Genomic DNA, 17,318 nt, shown 5'->3' on the forward strand with positions numbered 1-17,318 from the left:
TAAACAAATCCAAAATAAGAAATACCGAGTATTGGTTTGCATTCTACAGTCCTCTTTTTCAGGGAAGAAAGCTTGGGAAAAAAACATACAAAGAAGAAATATATGGGGATTGAAGGAGGCTAAGTTGAACCGAGTCGACTCACTCAATTCTAGAAATCCAGTGCTCTGCAACTCATCAGGTTTATCTCTGAATGTCTCTATCTCTCTATACTTGAACGTATTTATGGGTTAAAATTATTTTTTGCCTGTTGATGTTCTTCTGTATAGTGATTGATTTCCTGAAAGTTCGATCTTTCAATTTATTGTACCTGCAAAATTGCTAGATTTTGAATGTAAAGGTGAACAGAACCGTGTTGATCTAACTACTGGCTTGGGAGATTAGAATTTGAAAGAAATATACTATTCTTTTCTAAATTTCTTTTAGCGATATGAGAATCTTAAAGGCGTGAGAGTATTTGATAGGTTCGTTTGGAGTTAATGAACTAAGTGGAAAAATGGTGGAAAATACACCAGAAGAGTACAAGGGGATTGAAGGAGTCCGTTCTGTTCTTATGATTTTTCACATTTTTTGTGGTTTAAATTAGAGGATTCCTTTGATTCGTAGGTTGGAAAAGATTGAATTGTTTGCTAAATATACAGAAGATAATTAAATTGGTAAAATTAACTTTATAATTAATCATCTGAGAATCATATGGATGATATTGCGAAATTTTAAGGGAATTAAGTGTTTGGCAAATATACAGAAGAGAATTAAAATGGTAAAATTAACTTTATAATTAATCATCTGAGAATGATATAGATGATATTGCCATGTTTTAAGGGAATGCTTATGTACCTGCGCTGTGTAACTCACCTTGTCAATGTAAGTTTTGATGGATTAAATGTATGCAGATGTGGTTGCCCTGTTGAGAATTAATTTCAGTAAAACTGTGGGAATTTCTTTTTACAGCCTTTGTGTTTGCTAAATCCTAATTACCATTCAAATTTTACGTATTATAGTTACTGTTGTCAAAGGAGTTGATTGCTAGTTAATAGAAATTTGGATTTATAAAAGTTGAGAAGTTTCATAGTTGATGTTTCTTGGTTTTATAAAGCACATATCTTTTGAGCATTGCAAATCAGGTAAGCAATAATTCATAATTGTTTTACTGTTACAATTCTCATAGATGACAAGACCCGTTGGCAACTAGTCTTTCTGCTGAACTTTTTAAGTTCCTTTGTGTCAGATTTCACAATGTCGCGAAGGTATGATAGCCGTACAACTATCTTCTCTCCTGAAGGTCGTCTGTACCAGGTTGAGTATGCAATGGAGGCAATTGGAAATGCCGGCAGTGCCATAGGCATATTATCTAAAGATGGAGTTGTGTTGGTTGGTGAAAAGAAGGTCACTTCCAAGCTTCTTCAGACATCAACATCCACTGAGAAGATGTACAAGATTGATGACCATGTGGCGTGTGCTGTCGCAGGAATAATGTCTGATGCCAACATTCTTATTAACACTGCTAGGGTCCAGGCTCAACGATATACTTATGCTTACCAAGAACCAATGCCTGTAGAACAGCTAGTTCAGTCTCTATGTGACACTAAACAAGGCTACACACAGTTCGGTGGACTCCGTCCATTCGGAGTTTCTTTTCTCTTTGCAGGATGGGATAAGAACTATGGCTTCCAGCTCTACATGAGTGACCCAAGCGGAAACTATGGAGGATGGAAGGCTGCAGCAATCGGAGCAAACAATCAAGCGGCACAATCAATGCTAAAGCAGGATTACAAGGATGAGATCACGAGGGAGGAGGCTGTTCAGCTCGCTCTCAAGGTGCTTAGCAAGACAATGGATAGCACAAGTCTTACTTCAGAGAAGCTCGAATTGGCCGAGGTATTCCTCTCTAATGGAAAAGTTAAGTACCTAGTGCACTCACCTGAGTCCTTGAATAAATTGCTTGCGAAGCTTGGATTGACCCAACCCACCGTGGAGACCTAAAACCACTTCATATGATTTTAACTCTCTTCTCATACCATGCTTGTACTTCTTTTTAAACTCGGGATTGTTCAATGGCGAATTAGGTACTGTTCAATTATGTTTCGGAACTTGTTTGGTCATGCGGATTATCCCAGCAATACTGCTGTTCAATTTCCTTTGTTGCCTCTTATCTATGTTGTCATATCATATAGGCTAGATTATGAAGTTTTCTTACAATCATGCAGTGATTGCTGTTTAGACTAATCAGGAATGAGAAGTTGAAATGGAACAAATATATATCTAGTGTTTAGAACTCCCAGGATGACAGCACTTTAGTTTGCCTGTTCATGCGCAGAGGGATGAACACATTGAAGTAATCATCAATAATAATGCTATTCTTGGATTTGAATGTATGTTTCAAAAAGTTGTTAACGTTTGGAAGTGGCTTGGCTTTCATTAGTGACTCAAGTATCTTCTTCCTTCATTGTTCACTACTCTTTCTGTGAACACAAAATCGAGTTGGATTCAATATTTAATATCTGATCTGGCAACCAATTTGAATTTTTATATATTAATTTTGATTTATGGAAAAATCTGTAGTCACTATCTCAAGGTCATTTTGTGATTTTAGTGGCAAACAACCAAATTAATCTAGGTTACCGAACATGAAACATTATAGGTCGTCAAGTCAACTGTCCAATTAACTTGATTAAAGTTGTCTTATATATATATACACACACACACACACACACACACACGTGAAATCAAGTAATAAATGAGCGAGGTTATTTTCATAAATATTATAAACTTTTAAAATGAGCGGGGTCATTTTCATAAATATTACAAAATTTTGTTTATTTTAACCGTTAGATCTGCTAGATCAATGATTTGGATTTGTCCTTACGTTCTCACCTGGGACATGGTTCTCACCTGATTAAGGACCTATATATACACACAAACTTGCCCTATTAGAGGGCAGTTGAGTTGATATCTAATATCCGTTCTATTGCCCTATATCTTAATTTTGTGGGAGGAAGAAAGAAAAAATGAATCTTTCACTTTTATCATCAAAACGTACCACATCCGATATAAAGTGTGAGGTAAATAGTATTCGTAAAACTACATTAATTACTAATTAGGGCATTTAGACAAAATATTGGAAAACAACAAGGATCAAATTATTATTGGTAGAAACATCAGGGTGTTCAACTGAAATCTTCCCAGAATTACAGTACTTTAAACCCTGAACATGCCGGGAATCTAAAACGGAAAATCCGACCTCATGGTCCAGTTGCCGGAGAAGCTCTCCCCGAAAGCTCTCTTGAAACTCCTAAAGTCTGAGAAGAACCCAAACTCGGCACTCGCCCTTTTCGATATAGCGAGTCAGCATCCAGGTTATGCTCACAATGACGCCGTCTTTAATTACATCCTCCGCCGTCTCTCCTCCGACCGAAGATTTGCTATCCACATTACTCGAATCACCGACATGATCCGGACCCAGAAATGCCCGTGGTCCGAGGATTTAGCGCTAACCGTTATCAAAGCATACTCGAAAAACTCCATGGTCGATAAAGCGGTAGAGGTTTTTCAAAATATGAAGGCGATTTTCGGGTGTCAACCTGGGGTTAGGTCTTATAATAGTATGCTCAACGCTTTTGTGGTTTCGAATCAGTTGGGCAAAGCGGAGTTGTTTTTCAGACACTTTGAGACAATGCGGGTTTCACCCAACTCTGAAACGTACAATATTTTGATTACAATTGCGTGCAAGAGGCGGAAGTTTGTCCAGGCTAAAGAGATCTTAAATTTGATGTGGGAGAGGAACTTGAAGCCGGATGTGTATAGTTATGGGACTTTGATCAATGGGCTTGTAAAGAATGGTGATTTGAATGATGCCTTAGAGGTGTTCGATGAAATGTTTAGTAGAGGAGTGACACCAGATGCCATGTGTTATAATATTTTAATGGATGGACTTTTCAAAGAAGGTGATTCGGGAGGTGCTAAAAAGATATGGGATAGGTTATTGCAAAGTGAGTCTTCATATCCAAATGTGGTTAGCTATAATGTAATGATCAGTGGGTTGTCTAGGTGCGGGAGGTTTAGTGAGGCGGTCGAACTATGGGATAGGATGAAGAAAAACAAGGTGAAAATGGATGTCTTTACATATAGCTCATTAATCCATGGGTTGTGTGAGTCAGGGAATATCAATGGGGCCGAGAGGCTTTATAAGGAGATGACTGAGAGTGGGATATTACCAGATGTTGTGATATATAATGCATTGCTTAATGGGTACTGCAAGTTTAAGAAGATTAAAGATTGTTTTGAGTTGTGGGAGTTAATGGCAAGGGAAGATTGTCGAAATGTTTCTAGTTATAATATATTTATGAAAGGGTTGTTTGAGAAAGGAATGGTGGAGGAAGCAATTGCTGTTTCGGAGCTCTTTAAGGAGAATGGGTATGTTGCTGACTCTATGACATATGGAATTTTGGTTCATGGGCTTTGCAAAAATTCGAATGTGAACATGGCACTACAGGTGTTAAAGGAGGCTGATGACAGTAGAGGAGAGCCAGATTCTTATCTATATTCGGCTATCATTAAGGGGTTATGCACAGAAGGAAGACTGTGTGAAGCAGCTGCTATTATCGATCATATGGGAAAAAGTGGCAGTAAAGTAAATCCCGCTGTTTGCAATGCACTAATTAGTGGCTTTATCCAAGCTAATAAGATTGAGGACGCAATGAGATTTTTTGGTGAACTAGGCAATAAAAATTGCTTAACCAATGTAGTGACCTATAACATCCTTGTTCATGGTTTATGCAATGCTGAAAAATTTGGTGAAGCCTATGACATTGTTAAGGATATGCTTCAGAAAGGATGGAAGCCAGACATTATAACATATAGCTTGTTAATCAATGGTCTTTGCAAAACTGACAAGTTAGACATGTCGTTGAACTTGTGGAATCAAGTTCTTAGCAGGGGTATCAAGCCTGATACAACTATGGGTAATATTATGATTCATGGGTTCTGCTCTGCTGGAAAACTTGAACAAGCATTGCGTCTGTATCTTAACATGAGCCAGTGGAACTGTGCCCCCAATCTGGTCACTCTCAACACACTTATGGAGGGATTTTACAAAGCTAGGGACAGTCGAAATGCATCTGCAATTTGGGCTCGCATTCTCAGAGGTGGATTTCAGCCTGATATCATTTCTTACAATATTACTCTTAAAGGGCTTTCTTTTTGCAATAGGATATCAGATGCCAACTTGTTCTTGAATGATGCTCTGAGTAGGAATGTCTTCCCAACTGTAATTACATGGAACATACTCGTCAGAGCTGTTATTTATGGTGAAATTCAATGTGATAATGCTGATTTATCAACCATGCAAAGTAAGTCTTCTTCTCCTAAACTTGTCTGTTTATTTGAGATTTATAGAACTACAGTTGGTTTGCCCATTTAAATTTCTTCTGGGTTTGTACTACATGGCAACAACAATACATTGCATTCTTACTATTCTTCTTAACAGTTCATTGAGAGTGTCTATTTGTTCTATTATTCATGCTTGACAGTTTTTGTAACCATTAGGTGTTAATTTCAATTTGTTAGATTGTAATTGCGTTGTGCTTTGATATGTGGGCATAATGTGTGCATCCTGATATGTTGTATTAACAGAGTGTTGCTCCTTTTTAAGTTGTTATGCAAATGCTGCTCATCATGCATGGCTTTCCACTAGATGCCTGCTTTTCTATAGAAGAATATTTTTAAAGTTTATATGATTTTGTGCTGCTGATATTGATTGGCTATAGTATTCTTTAGATCGTTGCTTTTAATGTGATGGCCTAACATGGTTGTCTAAATACTTTTGCAGTTTTAGAAAATCAAGGTCATGAAGTCAGTTCCCCCTAGATCCTCATCTTCAAGTGATATTCTATGGTACTCAACCTGACAACCTTTAATATATCTGGCATTCTGTTGGGGATGCATTATACTATATGCCCTGTATCATAAATTTCTTGTGCAGGAATCTAGGAATTCAAAGTAAAGATATGAAAGATGTTCCAGTTATCGAATTGTGCTTTTGATGCAAAGGGAATATTCTTTAAATAGGGTAAGGCACTGCTAGTTTATTTTGATCCTAAAGTTTGGACTTCTTCTTATGGAACTGCTGGCAACTGAAAACTGTCATTGTTTTATTACAGTATATGGAAGCTTCGGCTTCAAGGGATCTAACTATCTTTTTGTTCTAGACTTTTGGGTGGGAGTAGCGTTTCTAATTCTGGTTTTAGGTAGCAAACTAGGACCATCTAACATATTCATGCAAAAGATTTTCCAGGGTTGTGTATGCTATTAAGGTTGAACCTAATGTGCAAGGCTCCTGCATCATGCAGGGACGGAAGATGTATGCAATCTTTTTTGTTGTTAGAGAGAAAACGGGCTTGAATTCTTGACTACCATCTGCTTGTGAGCACTTGGCAGTATACACATATGTAAGCTACATCAAATAGTACTTCGGTCAAATTATAAGTGCTGTTTTCTGTATGAACATGTAATATACATTTTTGAAAGTCAGATAACTAATATAAAGCATCGGTTATATCAATGGCTTTGGTAGCAGCAGTGGGCTTACCAAACACAATTGCTGATGCAAAAGAGAAGTGGCATGATGTATTAGCCTCAAGTAATATAAGATTCTATTTTGGGGTTATAACTCATTCTATATACATATTTCACAAGAGAATAGTATTTAAACCTCTTCATATGGAATAAAATGGATTTACTTTTTCTCTTCTCCAGATTTCTGTTTTCTAGTTATTTCTGTTTCTGATATCATTGTTTGTTCGTAGACATACTGGGAAAGTAAACCTACCAAAATTATCCCAAGAATTGTGGATTTTTGCCAGTTGGAGGGTGAAGTGATCAAGGCATCAACAATTCCAACTCCTACTATGCAGATTAGTGCCAGGTAAATATTTCTTCGAGTTTTTGACCCTGCACTCTCTCTACTAAGCTTCCCAATTTTCTCCATCTCTTCCTTAGCTTTTGCTTTGTCCACAGGTTTTCTTTGCATTAGATTCTTAAAGAACAGTCCTTCATTTCTATCCTTCTCTATTTGACCTTCAAAGTCTGCTAACTGCCTTTCATTCTCTTCAATCTCCTGCTTGTTCACCTCTACTGATTCTTCAAAGGCTTGCATCTGGTTCTCGATATTTTCCATAATCTGCTCAACAAAACCAACAAATTCAGAAATCAAGAGATGAAACATCCAGCGGTAAATCCCAGGACTTCTAAACAGTTGCTAGACAGTAAGAAGTCGGACACAGACCCTTGCACCAGCTTCATCAAGCTCTTTGAGGGCATTTTCTCCTATCTGATTCATCTCGGCATTAGCTTCTTCAGCAAACTGGGTCAGATAGGCTGCTCTTTCGTCTAAGTAGTCAGTCAGGCGAACTTTCTGGGTCTGAAGCATTGCAATTTTGGCAAGCAGTTCCTGATTACGCTCATCTCCTTCGGGAGGAGGAGCATCTGAATCTGTAGAATCATTGGACTTGCAGAATGAGAGTATGGGGTTCTTTCTCTTGAAGTGGCCTCTTGTGGGAAGAAGAGGATGCTGGGTGAGAGTGAAAGAGGAATGTATTGCTTTGAGGTAAATCATTTTTGTTTTTCTACTTTGATTGATTTAGGTTTGGGAAAGAAAGATGGAGTCGTAGGGGAAGAAGAGTCTGTCCTCCTGCAGGTGTAAAATGGAAGTTTTCTGAACCTCTAACAACTTATCCATTTTGAGTTCTGGAACTTAGTTTGTTCTTATCATTCAAATAAAAAGTGTCTTGCTTGTGGGCCCCAATTTTCAGCTTATGTGCAGTTTTTTTTTTTTTAGGTACCCATTTCATTTTAAAAAATGGGAATATTTTAAAATGCTGCGTGCACGGCATTTAAACCTGTATATTAACATGTTTTACTTGTTTTTTGAGAGTTGTACTTTAGGCATAACGAACATACTCCATATATAAATATAAGTAGAGCTCAAAATGACAAAAGGAGATAGCCTATAAGACTAACATTATCCTGAAATTTCATCACTAGCAAAGTGGCATGGAGTTTTCTTCTTTAATTTTTTTTACTCTGCCTGTAATGTAAATCTTTGCAGTATGAAACCATTGCGAACTTACTAAATCTGAGGTATAGCTGGTGAAAAAAGATTGATTGTGGCCGTGGGCCCTTTGTGTGTGTGTGTGTGTGTGTTTTTTTTTTTTTTTTTTTTTTAAAATTTAATTTAATTTAATTTAATTTTTTATTTGTAAAATGTTTATTTATTTTGTTTTATAAATTTAATATAAATTAATGTTTAAAAATAATATTTATTATTGTATTTTTATTTTGTGTTTTTACATTTTAAAAAACATTCATGCAATATGAATAATTTTATTTATTTTTTGTATTCAACTGTTTTAAATAAATAATATATTAATAAATAATTACACAAGTTTTTCATTCATTTATAAATACAATGCATACAAATTAAATTTATCATACACTTACTCGTCTAATAACTTTTTTATTTGTACTATTTTTTTACTTTCATTCATAGTTGATGTATACTAAATTAGTAATATATTTTTCTCCCTTCTTGTCACTTCATGTACTATTTCATAAGATTTAATTTTAACATTGCTAGTCAACTAACTTGTATTTTTTTATTTCATTGACTATGTTGGTGATTATTTTCTTTTCTCTTTCACTTTAGGATCGTCACTTTTCATAAGATGAGTGGTAGACGCTCCCACAAACAGGTTTCCACTTTACTTGTGGAAATATTTTTTATGGTGATGATTTGTATTTTCCTAACTCGATATTTTTTGTTCTCTTTAGACCTCTATCTCTGGTAAAGTCGCATCCACATTCCTCCCATCTTGGTTATGCTACTTCTATTCATTCCTTAGCACTTTCTAAGAGCATCTTTAATAGTGAAGTCTTTTTGCGATTTTTGAAGAGTTTTTGTAAGTGTGATTATGAAAGAGAAAATGATAGGAGAGGAAAAAAAAAACAAATATAATTTTTTTCAAAAAAAAATTCTGACGCGTATAACACGTGCCCGCATTGATTATTTCTCTCTCCTTCAGCTTTAATGCACTGTTTCAAAAAATCAAGTTTTACAGAAAAACAAAACACATTCTCTCTCCGCCCCTTTCTCTTTCTTCCACATCACTATTTACTATTCCAAAAACCTTCAAATAACCCATATTATGGATGCTCTAAGCATGTAAAAATAGATAATTTTCTTTCTCAATTTTGTGATATAATTGCGTTGCTCTATTTATTTTATTTTATTTTTTTATTCTAAAATTAACTTCATTTAAGCCACTTTCCATTCGATACAGAATTTGTTCAAAACAACCAATGAATTTTGAAACTACATGAGTTAGACTCCCCCAACGATTTTGCAATGCATATTTATTTCTTGTTGTTGGCTCAAGTTGGTGATGATACTCGTTATCAAATTCAACAATGTGGTTCCAAAAGTTGTTACCACTTTTATCATTTCTAACTAGTACATCTTTACTAATGTTGAGCCATGCTCTACCTAACAACAATTCATCCTCATTTGTTCATCGACTCTTCAATATGCTTGGAGGTGGTGTTTACTTTCTTTAGGTGCTTACATTTCTTGAGTGGGATATTCAAGAAATTCTAGCAAAGGTAGATTACTTGCTGGTGTAGGGGGAGTAATCCCAATGGAGTAGAAATTAGATAGGTTGAGAGAACACCTTGATACATGCTAGGTAAGTAATGATAGTTGACATTGCTCACTTCAAGAAGAAAAGAGAATGTATTGACTTCATTAGTATTATTATGTAAAATTAAAGTTGTGAGAAGTTGAAAAATGGATTGAGTTATTAGGTGTGAAGGATCCATTTTAAGTTACAACAACTATTGGGATGGATGAAGTTAGAGAATGGATGAATCAATTCATGAATGATCCATTATTTATAGGTAAAATACATGTAGGGATTCTTATATAAAATGATTATATTCTTTGGTAGATTCTCGTAAGGATTTCTTAAGCAAAATAATAATATTCTCAGATTCTTGTAAAATTTATTAGGCAGAATGATGATATTTCTTATGAAAATTTCTTAGACAAAATGATGATATTCCCTACCAATGTTATATATCACCGGTGTTATTTCTATCCATTCCATTACTCATTCTACTTATCTCATTACTCATTCTTTCACATTCTAATTCCTTGTAGTATCATCCGGATTAAACATTAAGTGCATGATTAGAGTGCCTTGTTGTAAGTATACCATTTGGCAACCAAAATGAACACCCCCAAATTCATCACACTCAGCACAGCCAATAGCCAGAAAAAATAGTGCAGCCCACCATAGTTCAAATTAAATTGAGCACGGAGTACTTAGTTTCAAAAAAAAAAACCATTTTTTTTTTAAATTTATGAAAGATAGAACAATGGTTATAGAAACCCAGCAGGGTTGGCATAATTAATTATCTTAGCTTGCAAATTAAACAACCATACTGAAAATTAAAATTCTTAATGACTATGAAGCTAAGATGCTGTACAGCCAGATTTGCAAAAACGAGTAATGTTTAGATATTTCACATGAAAATTATATTGGAATGACAAAATCACATGTGATTATTCATTGCTTGTTAGACTGCAATGGGAAGAGTCAACAGACCACTTGGTTGGATCTCAACAATATTAATAATAATTCCACAACCATAATTGATTAAAAACGTAAGCTAGCTAGGTTGGTATTGTTTGGTATGTGTTAAACTCTTGTTAATTTCCAGGATTCCATGATGATATATATATGCAGTTTGTATTATATATAAAATTTTCTCCCTAATTCTTTTATTTATTCTGTTCAAAATATAATGGTTTGATACAAAGGGGTTGCGGGGTTGGCCGACCTATATAGCAATAATATCTTGATTAATCAAGCAACACAGGTACAAATTATATTATATGCTTCTTAATCTCACTTATCTCAGGACAACTGTACTGTTGTTGTTATCATTATTATACTATTATTATGCAGTCCTTGTAACTTTTTAGTACTGTTAACTCTGTTACAATGTAGTATCTGTTCATAACTATACTTTCTCAACCTACTGAAATACAAAGAGTCAATATTGCTTAACTGGGTTCAAACCTAAAACTTCCCATTTGAAAGAGTGATTTAGTACCCGATCACTCCAAAATATATACCCCAATTGGAATAGATAAAGATTTGATTCTTCCCCTTCCCCCTCCCCCCACCACTCACACACACATATATATTCTAAATTAAATTAAAATTGTATTATAACAAAGTTGGATTGGACAATCTGAGTTAAGACTTGTTGGATATAAATATGAAAGACTAGACATTCTTGGCAAAATTCTAGAATCCAAGTTCTGTGCCTGCCTAAGTTAAGTCCACTCCATTAGTCTTCAACAATATCACAGGTATTAGGACTTGTGCACCTATCTTTAGGAAGGGCTCCACTCACAACTTTGACTTGACAATTTGCATAACATGTACATCTCCAAAGACCTGTGATTCAGGCGTATGATCCTCAGATCAAAAGGTGTCCTCGGCTAGGATCTGTAACACAAGTTATTCATGTTTGATATAACATTTAATTGTATTATTGTAACAACTTTAATATCATTATTTGGAGGTTAGAAAATGATAATTAACAATAAGTTGTAAATGGTTTAAATTGCAAATTCTTCAAAGGAGAAGGAAGAAAGAAAACATTCTCAAAATTAGAAAAGCGCATAATCTAAGTCAAGAGAGCTATCATATATATCATTTTCTTTGATATACATCTTTACCAAAAGAAGAAAAGAAAAAAAGTTGTGGGATACATTTAGGCTAACCTCAGTCCTCAGCACAATTAACAAGAGATTTTGACATATAGTGCATTGTATAATATAATGTTGTATATTTATTAACTAAAAAACGCGAAGGAAATTATTCCATTATTTGCCAATATAATGCCCCAGGATTGAACTAACTGTGCATACCTTAAGATTCCCTAGACATAAAGGAAAACTACAAATGATGTATTCCGCGTTGTATGGTAATGTTAGGTTTTTAACAGTGACTTGAACTGGCTGCTACTCTACTTTTCAAATACGTCGCTATATTTTAAATTTTAATTAATTATGAGCCAAAATTACTTATTTTATATGGCAAGATGCATGCATACTTTGCTTTGCATCTTACTCTATTTATATGTTAAAATGTATAAGACCATACTACCCATCTCTACATTTACCCCTCACAAACGATCACTACTTTCTGATGTGACGATTACATGTTTGAATAGTTATTGATGTGGCATTTCAAAGAGCGATTGCATGTAGGTGACAGTACTAACGTTGTTTAACATTTATGTTTTAGTCTAAACTAAAACTGTCATATGTACATTTATGTTTCATATATTATATTAATAAATTTTTAATAATAACAAAACAACTAAAATCGTCACTTCAGCAAAATTGGAGAACAAAATTTACACCTCAAAATACACACACAAAAAAGGTGTCATTTTCCTAAAGTTTGAATAATATTCTTCCCACCTGAATGTACTTAATAAACACACACCTACTGTGATCAGTTTATCTAATTGACACACTAATTAAGGATAAATTAATCAAAAATTCCATGAGGTTAGGAAGTAAACCGATGGAATAACTTAACTTACAAAATAAAAGTGGTCCACAGATGGATGGAACAAACTTTATGTAAGATGCAAGACATGATTGGGGGAGAAGCATTAGTCGTTGTGGTTCATCAAAGGATCCACAAGAGAAGACAAGAAAATGTAGCTTAGCACCCAACCCCCCCACCCATCATCTCACCTAACGTAAGACAAATGACAGTCCATCGAATGTCCACTCACCTATATATACCTTTGTGTTGGCACGTCATTGCTTCACTGCAACAAGTCATCGACCTTACAACTACACTGAAAACCCCAATTTTTGTACTGTTCGTTATTCCCAGAATTTCCAAAAAACAAAACCATGGTGGGAGGGATAATTCCTTGCCTTCGAATGTTCCTCCTCTTGGCCTTCTTGTTCCCGGCTTTTGTCCATTGCCGGGTTCGACATTACACGTTCAATGTAAGTACGATATACAATGTTATTACATTAAGTTGTATCAGTAGTATTTTGGATGACGAGGGAAATTAAATCAGCAATCACTAGTCAAAGATGTGTGTTCTGAGTAAATCCCGTGTCTGATATCTTATTAAGTTATTTTGAATGTGCGTGGTTGTAGGTATTAATGAAGAACACGACTCGTTTATGTTCATCCAAGCCTATAGTATCTGTCAATGGAAAGTTTCCAGGACCAACTATATATGCTAGGGAAGATGATACAGTACTAATCAGAGTGGTCAATCATGTCAAATATAATGTCTCTATCCATTGGTAACTAAGCCTAACATCACTAGCTTTATTTAAGTAACTTTATAATCAAGATTTCTTCAATTAATGGTTAAGTTTATTATTACTAGGCATGGTGTTAGACAGCTCCGAACGGGTTGGGCAGATGGTCCGGCATATATTACACAATGTCCAATCCGACCAGGACATAGTTATATGTACAATTTCACCATTACAGGCCAAAGAGGAACCCTTTTTTGGCATGCACATGTTTTATGGCTAAGGTCCACTGTCCATGGTGCTTTGGTTATTTTGCCTAAGCTTGGTGTGCCTTATCCTTTCCCTAAACCTGACCACGAAGCCGTCGTTGTACTAGGTAACAAAAACCTAATCTTTATTGCTATATATTTTCGACAACTACATAAATTAAACGATGATGAGCATTTGTGGTGATAAAATGTATGTATAAATTGCAGCTGAATGGTGGAAATCTGATACTGAAGCTGTGATTAATGAGGCAATAAAGTCAGGGTTAGCCCCAAATGTTTCTGATGCTCACACTATCAATGGCCATCCAGGCCCTGTCACAAATTGCCCCTCACAAGGTAAATCTCAAATTATATATGGATACATGAGAGTAAGCACCTGATAAACACCTGACCTATTCTTATTGAGAGTTAGACTTGTAATCTTGTGATTACAAAGCCAATAGCCTGATCAACTGATTGGGTTGACCACTCGAGTGTTATTCCTAAAATAAGATCCACCTGTACAGAGTCTCATATTCGCTACTGTTGTAATTGACTTTTCGCAACTGTTGTACAACAGTGACGCATGGCAGAGTCACTGAAAGTCTAGTTATGTACCACCTAAGCTGGTTTACTCCTTGGTTTGTCTATTAGGGTTACAAGACAGCGTTAGGATATATACATTTGGATAGTGACTGGTGGTTTAATTGCTGCAGGTGGATATAAGTTGAGTGTTGATCCGGGGAAAAGCTACATGCTAAGGGTGATCAATGCTGCACTGAATGAGGAACTCTTCTTCAAGATTGCAGGACATCAAATGACCGTGGTCGAGGTCGACGCCACCTACGTTAAACCCTTCAAAACCAACACCATCATGATTGCGCCGGGGCAGACCACCAACGTCATAGTAACCGCTAACCAAGGCTCCGGGAAGTACATGGTGGCCGCATCTCCCTTCATGGACGCTCCCATCGCCGTCGACAACCAGACCGCCACCGCCACGTTACACTATTCCGGCGCCCTCTCCGGCCTCCGCACCGTCCTCACCTCTACGCCGCCGAAAAACGCCACCCCGGTGGCCAACAACTTCGTGGACGCTCTCCGGAGCCTAAATTCGAACCAATACCCGGCCCGAGTCCCTCAGACCGTTGACCACTCGCTCTTCTTCACGGTCGGGCTCGGGCTCAACCCGTGCCCGTCTTGCAAACCCGCCAACGGGAGCCGGGTCGTGGCCAGCGTGAATAATGTTACATTTGTCATGCCCACCGTGGCGCTCTTGCAGGCGCATTTCTTTAACCTAAAAGGGGTTTTCACGACGGATTTTCCCGGGAACCCGCCGTTTGCTTTTAACTACACCGGCGCCGGACCGGCGAATTTGCAGACGAGTACCGGGACAAAGGTGTATAGGCTGCCGTACAATGCGACGGTTCAATTGGTGTTACAGGATACCGGAATTATAGCCCCGGAGAATCACCCGATCCATTTGCATGGGTTCAACTTCTTCGCCGTGGGCCGAGGAATTGGGAACTTTAACCCGAAAACCGACCCGGCTAATTTCAATCTTGTTGACCCGGTTGAGAGGAACACCATTGGCGTTCCAGCTGGTGGATGGGTCGCTATAAGATTCCGAGCTGATAATCCAGGTAATTTTATCAATTGATATAAAAATTAAGTAATAATGTATCACTTGAAAACGTTACTTAATTTAGATTATTGATGAAATTGCAGGGGTTTGGTTTATGCATTGCCATTTGGAGGTGCACACAACGTGGGGGCTAAAAATGGCATTCCTAGTCGATAATGGCAAGGGTCCAAATGAGTCTCTTTTGCCACCTCCAAAAGATCTTCCCAAATGCTAATGACAAGTCAATAGACTATCCACTGAGAGAGCAACGATTATCGCGGAACAAGATATAGATGAATACATATATTGTTTTGTCGAGTAAAAGTAAAATTTTGCTCGAGCGAATATATAAATAATTACATGCATGTACATGTTTGTATATGCACAATTCTTTGTCACTTGTCATATTTAATTAAAGCATCAAAATATAGCAATCATGCTCAAATTCAAGATTTGCCCTTTTTTTCTGGTGATAAGGGGAGCCTGCACAGGCTAAACCCTATTCTTATATAAAAATTCTTAAATCGTATAATGTAATGCACCAGTCACTCAACCACTCTTTTCCGGGATGTCCATTTTTGTTCATTTGTGCTCCTAAATGGAAAGAAGGATAGTCAAGATTCAAGAAAGCTCAACTCCTTATATCTTCTTCTTGGACTATATATGCAAAGTGGTTTGGACCAGTGACTAAAATGGCCCATCTTTTTCTTCAGTCTCATCTGAATTCTGAACTTCCACTGCAAGTGGAAAATTAAATCAACTTTTCAAATTTGTACATTGCATGAAGCCATGAACAAATATTTCAAGTAACGTGTTCCGTTTGGTTTGACTGCATCAAAAATTATAATAGATCCAATGTATTTATAAATTATAATGTATTTTGTATTTGAATATCTTTATAAGTATTTGATATTTTGTCATTACATTTTTAATATCTTTTAAACTTCCCCTCCTTCAGATGATTTACGGTGATAGATGGTTGGATTGACCAACCATCTCAGAGGTGCCATGTGGGACCTCTCGCCAATGGGTCATCATGGCCAAAATCAATTTAAATGTCAATCAAATTATTCTATAGATCCGAGTCCAAAATACACAATTTACATATTGAATATTTACAATTTATAAATTAAATGTTTACAATTAAATGTTCACAATTTACATATTCAATGCAGGTTTATAATTTGAATTGTGAACATTCAATATATGTAAATTGTGACGGGTCATGATATAACTATTGTAGCTGTCAGCACTACTTCAAAACTTTGGACAACGCAAGAGTGGTTTGGACCAGTGGCTAAAATGACCCATTTTTTTCTGCAGTATCATCTAAACTTCCACTACTAGTGGAAAATTAAATAAACTTTTCAAATTTGTACATTGCATGATGCAACCTGTTCCGTTTGGTTTGACTGCATGACAAGCTAAATTAGATCCAATGTATGTGTGTGTATATGTATTTATATATTTCTCTGTCAAAATATTAGTTTGAGTTTTTTTTTTTTTTGGGATCTAATTTAAAGATCTATCCCAAAATTAAACTTAATACTTTATTCATAAAATTTGAATTAATACTTTATTTAAAGTATATATACCAATTTCTTTTAGTTAATTGGATTACAGATTGTTGGTATATTATTTTAAATGAGAATGGATTCATTATATGCAGTAGAATGAAAAAGGGAAAACTTATAGTTTTTTTTTTTTTTGGCAATATAATATAGATTTTATATAATAATAACACAAATTGAATGTCAATGACTTTGTGGTCTAGTGGCACGAAGTAGCTCTCTCAAATTGGAACACAAATTAAATGTCAATGACCTTGTAGTTTACAGGTATGAAGTAGCTCTCCTAAATAGGAGGTCATAGATTCAAGTCTCGGTGAGGGTAGTATTGACTCGAGTAAATGTAATCTCAGTTTCGCTAGACTAATTTAAACCTGTAGGACCCTGCCCCTAGAGCAAGTGAGAAGTTGTTAAAAATCAACTAACTTTGTGGGTGGAGCAATAGCCGTCACTTAATAGAAAACAGTGTAAATATCTATGTACGTATAACCAAGCTAGCCCATTATTGAAAATGAGA

General features: G+C 36.0%; 4 protein-coding genes across 7 annotated transcripts; 3 read left to right on the forward strand and 1 right to left on the reverse strand.

The window, feature by feature from the left end:
• LOC116028561 (proteasome subunit alpha type-4) lies at positions 1-2,154 on the forward strand. Its single transcript, XM_031270307.1, has 2 exons — positions 1-179; positions 1,227-2,154. Exon 2 carries the CDS (start codon positions 1,235-1,237, stop codon positions 1,979-1,981), a length of 747 nt encoding a protein of 248 aa, XP_031126167.1. The 5' UTR covers positions 1-179; positions 1,227-1,234; the 3' UTR covers positions 1,982-2,154.
• Positions 2,155-3,174: 1,020 nt separating this feature from the next.
• On the forward strand, positions 3,175-7,799 carry LOC116030257 (pentatricopeptide repeat-containing protein At3g09060). 4 transcript variants are annotated; one of them, XM_031272449.1, is made up of 6 exons: positions 3,175-5,346; positions 5,826-5,890; positions 5,979-6,065; positions 6,346-6,444; positions 6,802-6,920; positions 7,144-7,799. In XM_031272449.1, the coding sequence occupies exons 1-2, from the start codon at positions 3,243-3,245 to the stop codon at positions 5,861-5,863; spliced, it is 2,142 nt and encodes a 713-aa protein (XP_031128309.1). In that variant the 5' UTR covers positions 3,175-3,242; the 3' UTR covers positions 5,864-5,890; positions 5,979-6,065; positions 6,346-6,444; positions 6,802-6,920; positions 7,144-7,799. The 4 variants fall into 4 exon arrangements, with proteins under 4 accessions (XP_031128309.1, XP_031128307.1, XP_031128305.1 ...); XM_031272447.1 differs by having other exon boundaries at positions 6,291-6,444; positions 6,802-7,799; XM_031272445.1 differs by having other exon boundaries at positions 6,802-7,799.
• LOC116030258 lies at positions 6,514-7,636 on the reverse strand. The gene is made up of 2 exons (XM_031272450.1): positions 7,281-7,636; positions 6,514-7,175 (listed from the first exon to the last, which is right to left on the reverse strand). Exons 1-2 carry the CDS (start codon positions 7,608-7,610, stop codon positions 6,732-6,734), a joined length of 774 nt encoding a protein of 257 aa, XP_031128310.1. The 5' UTR covers positions 7,611-7,636; the 3' UTR covers positions 6,514-6,731.
• A 5,125-nt stretch (positions 7,800-12,924) lies between the features above and the next one.
• Positions 12,925-15,683, forward strand: LOC116028519 (laccase-4-like). Its single transcript, XM_031270251.1, has 6 exons — positions 12,925-13,097; positions 13,255-13,406; positions 13,493-13,737; positions 13,838-13,966; positions 14,326-15,252; positions 15,338-15,683. Exons 1-6 carry the CDS (start codon positions 12,999-13,001, stop codon positions 15,466-15,468), a joined length of 1,683 nt encoding a protein of 560 aa, XP_031126111.1. The 5' UTR covers positions 12,925-12,998; the 3' UTR covers positions 15,469-15,683.
• The last annotated feature ends 1,635 nt before the right edge of the window (positions 15,684-17,318 follow it).

Source organism: Ipomoea triloba, chromosome 9, assembly GCF_003576645.1.
Source record: "Ipomoea triloba cultivar NCNSP0323 chromosome 9, ASM357664v1".
NCBI classification, from domain to species: Eukaryota; Viridiplantae; Streptophyta; class Magnoliopsida; order Solanales; family Convolvulaceae; genus Ipomoea; species Ipomoea triloba.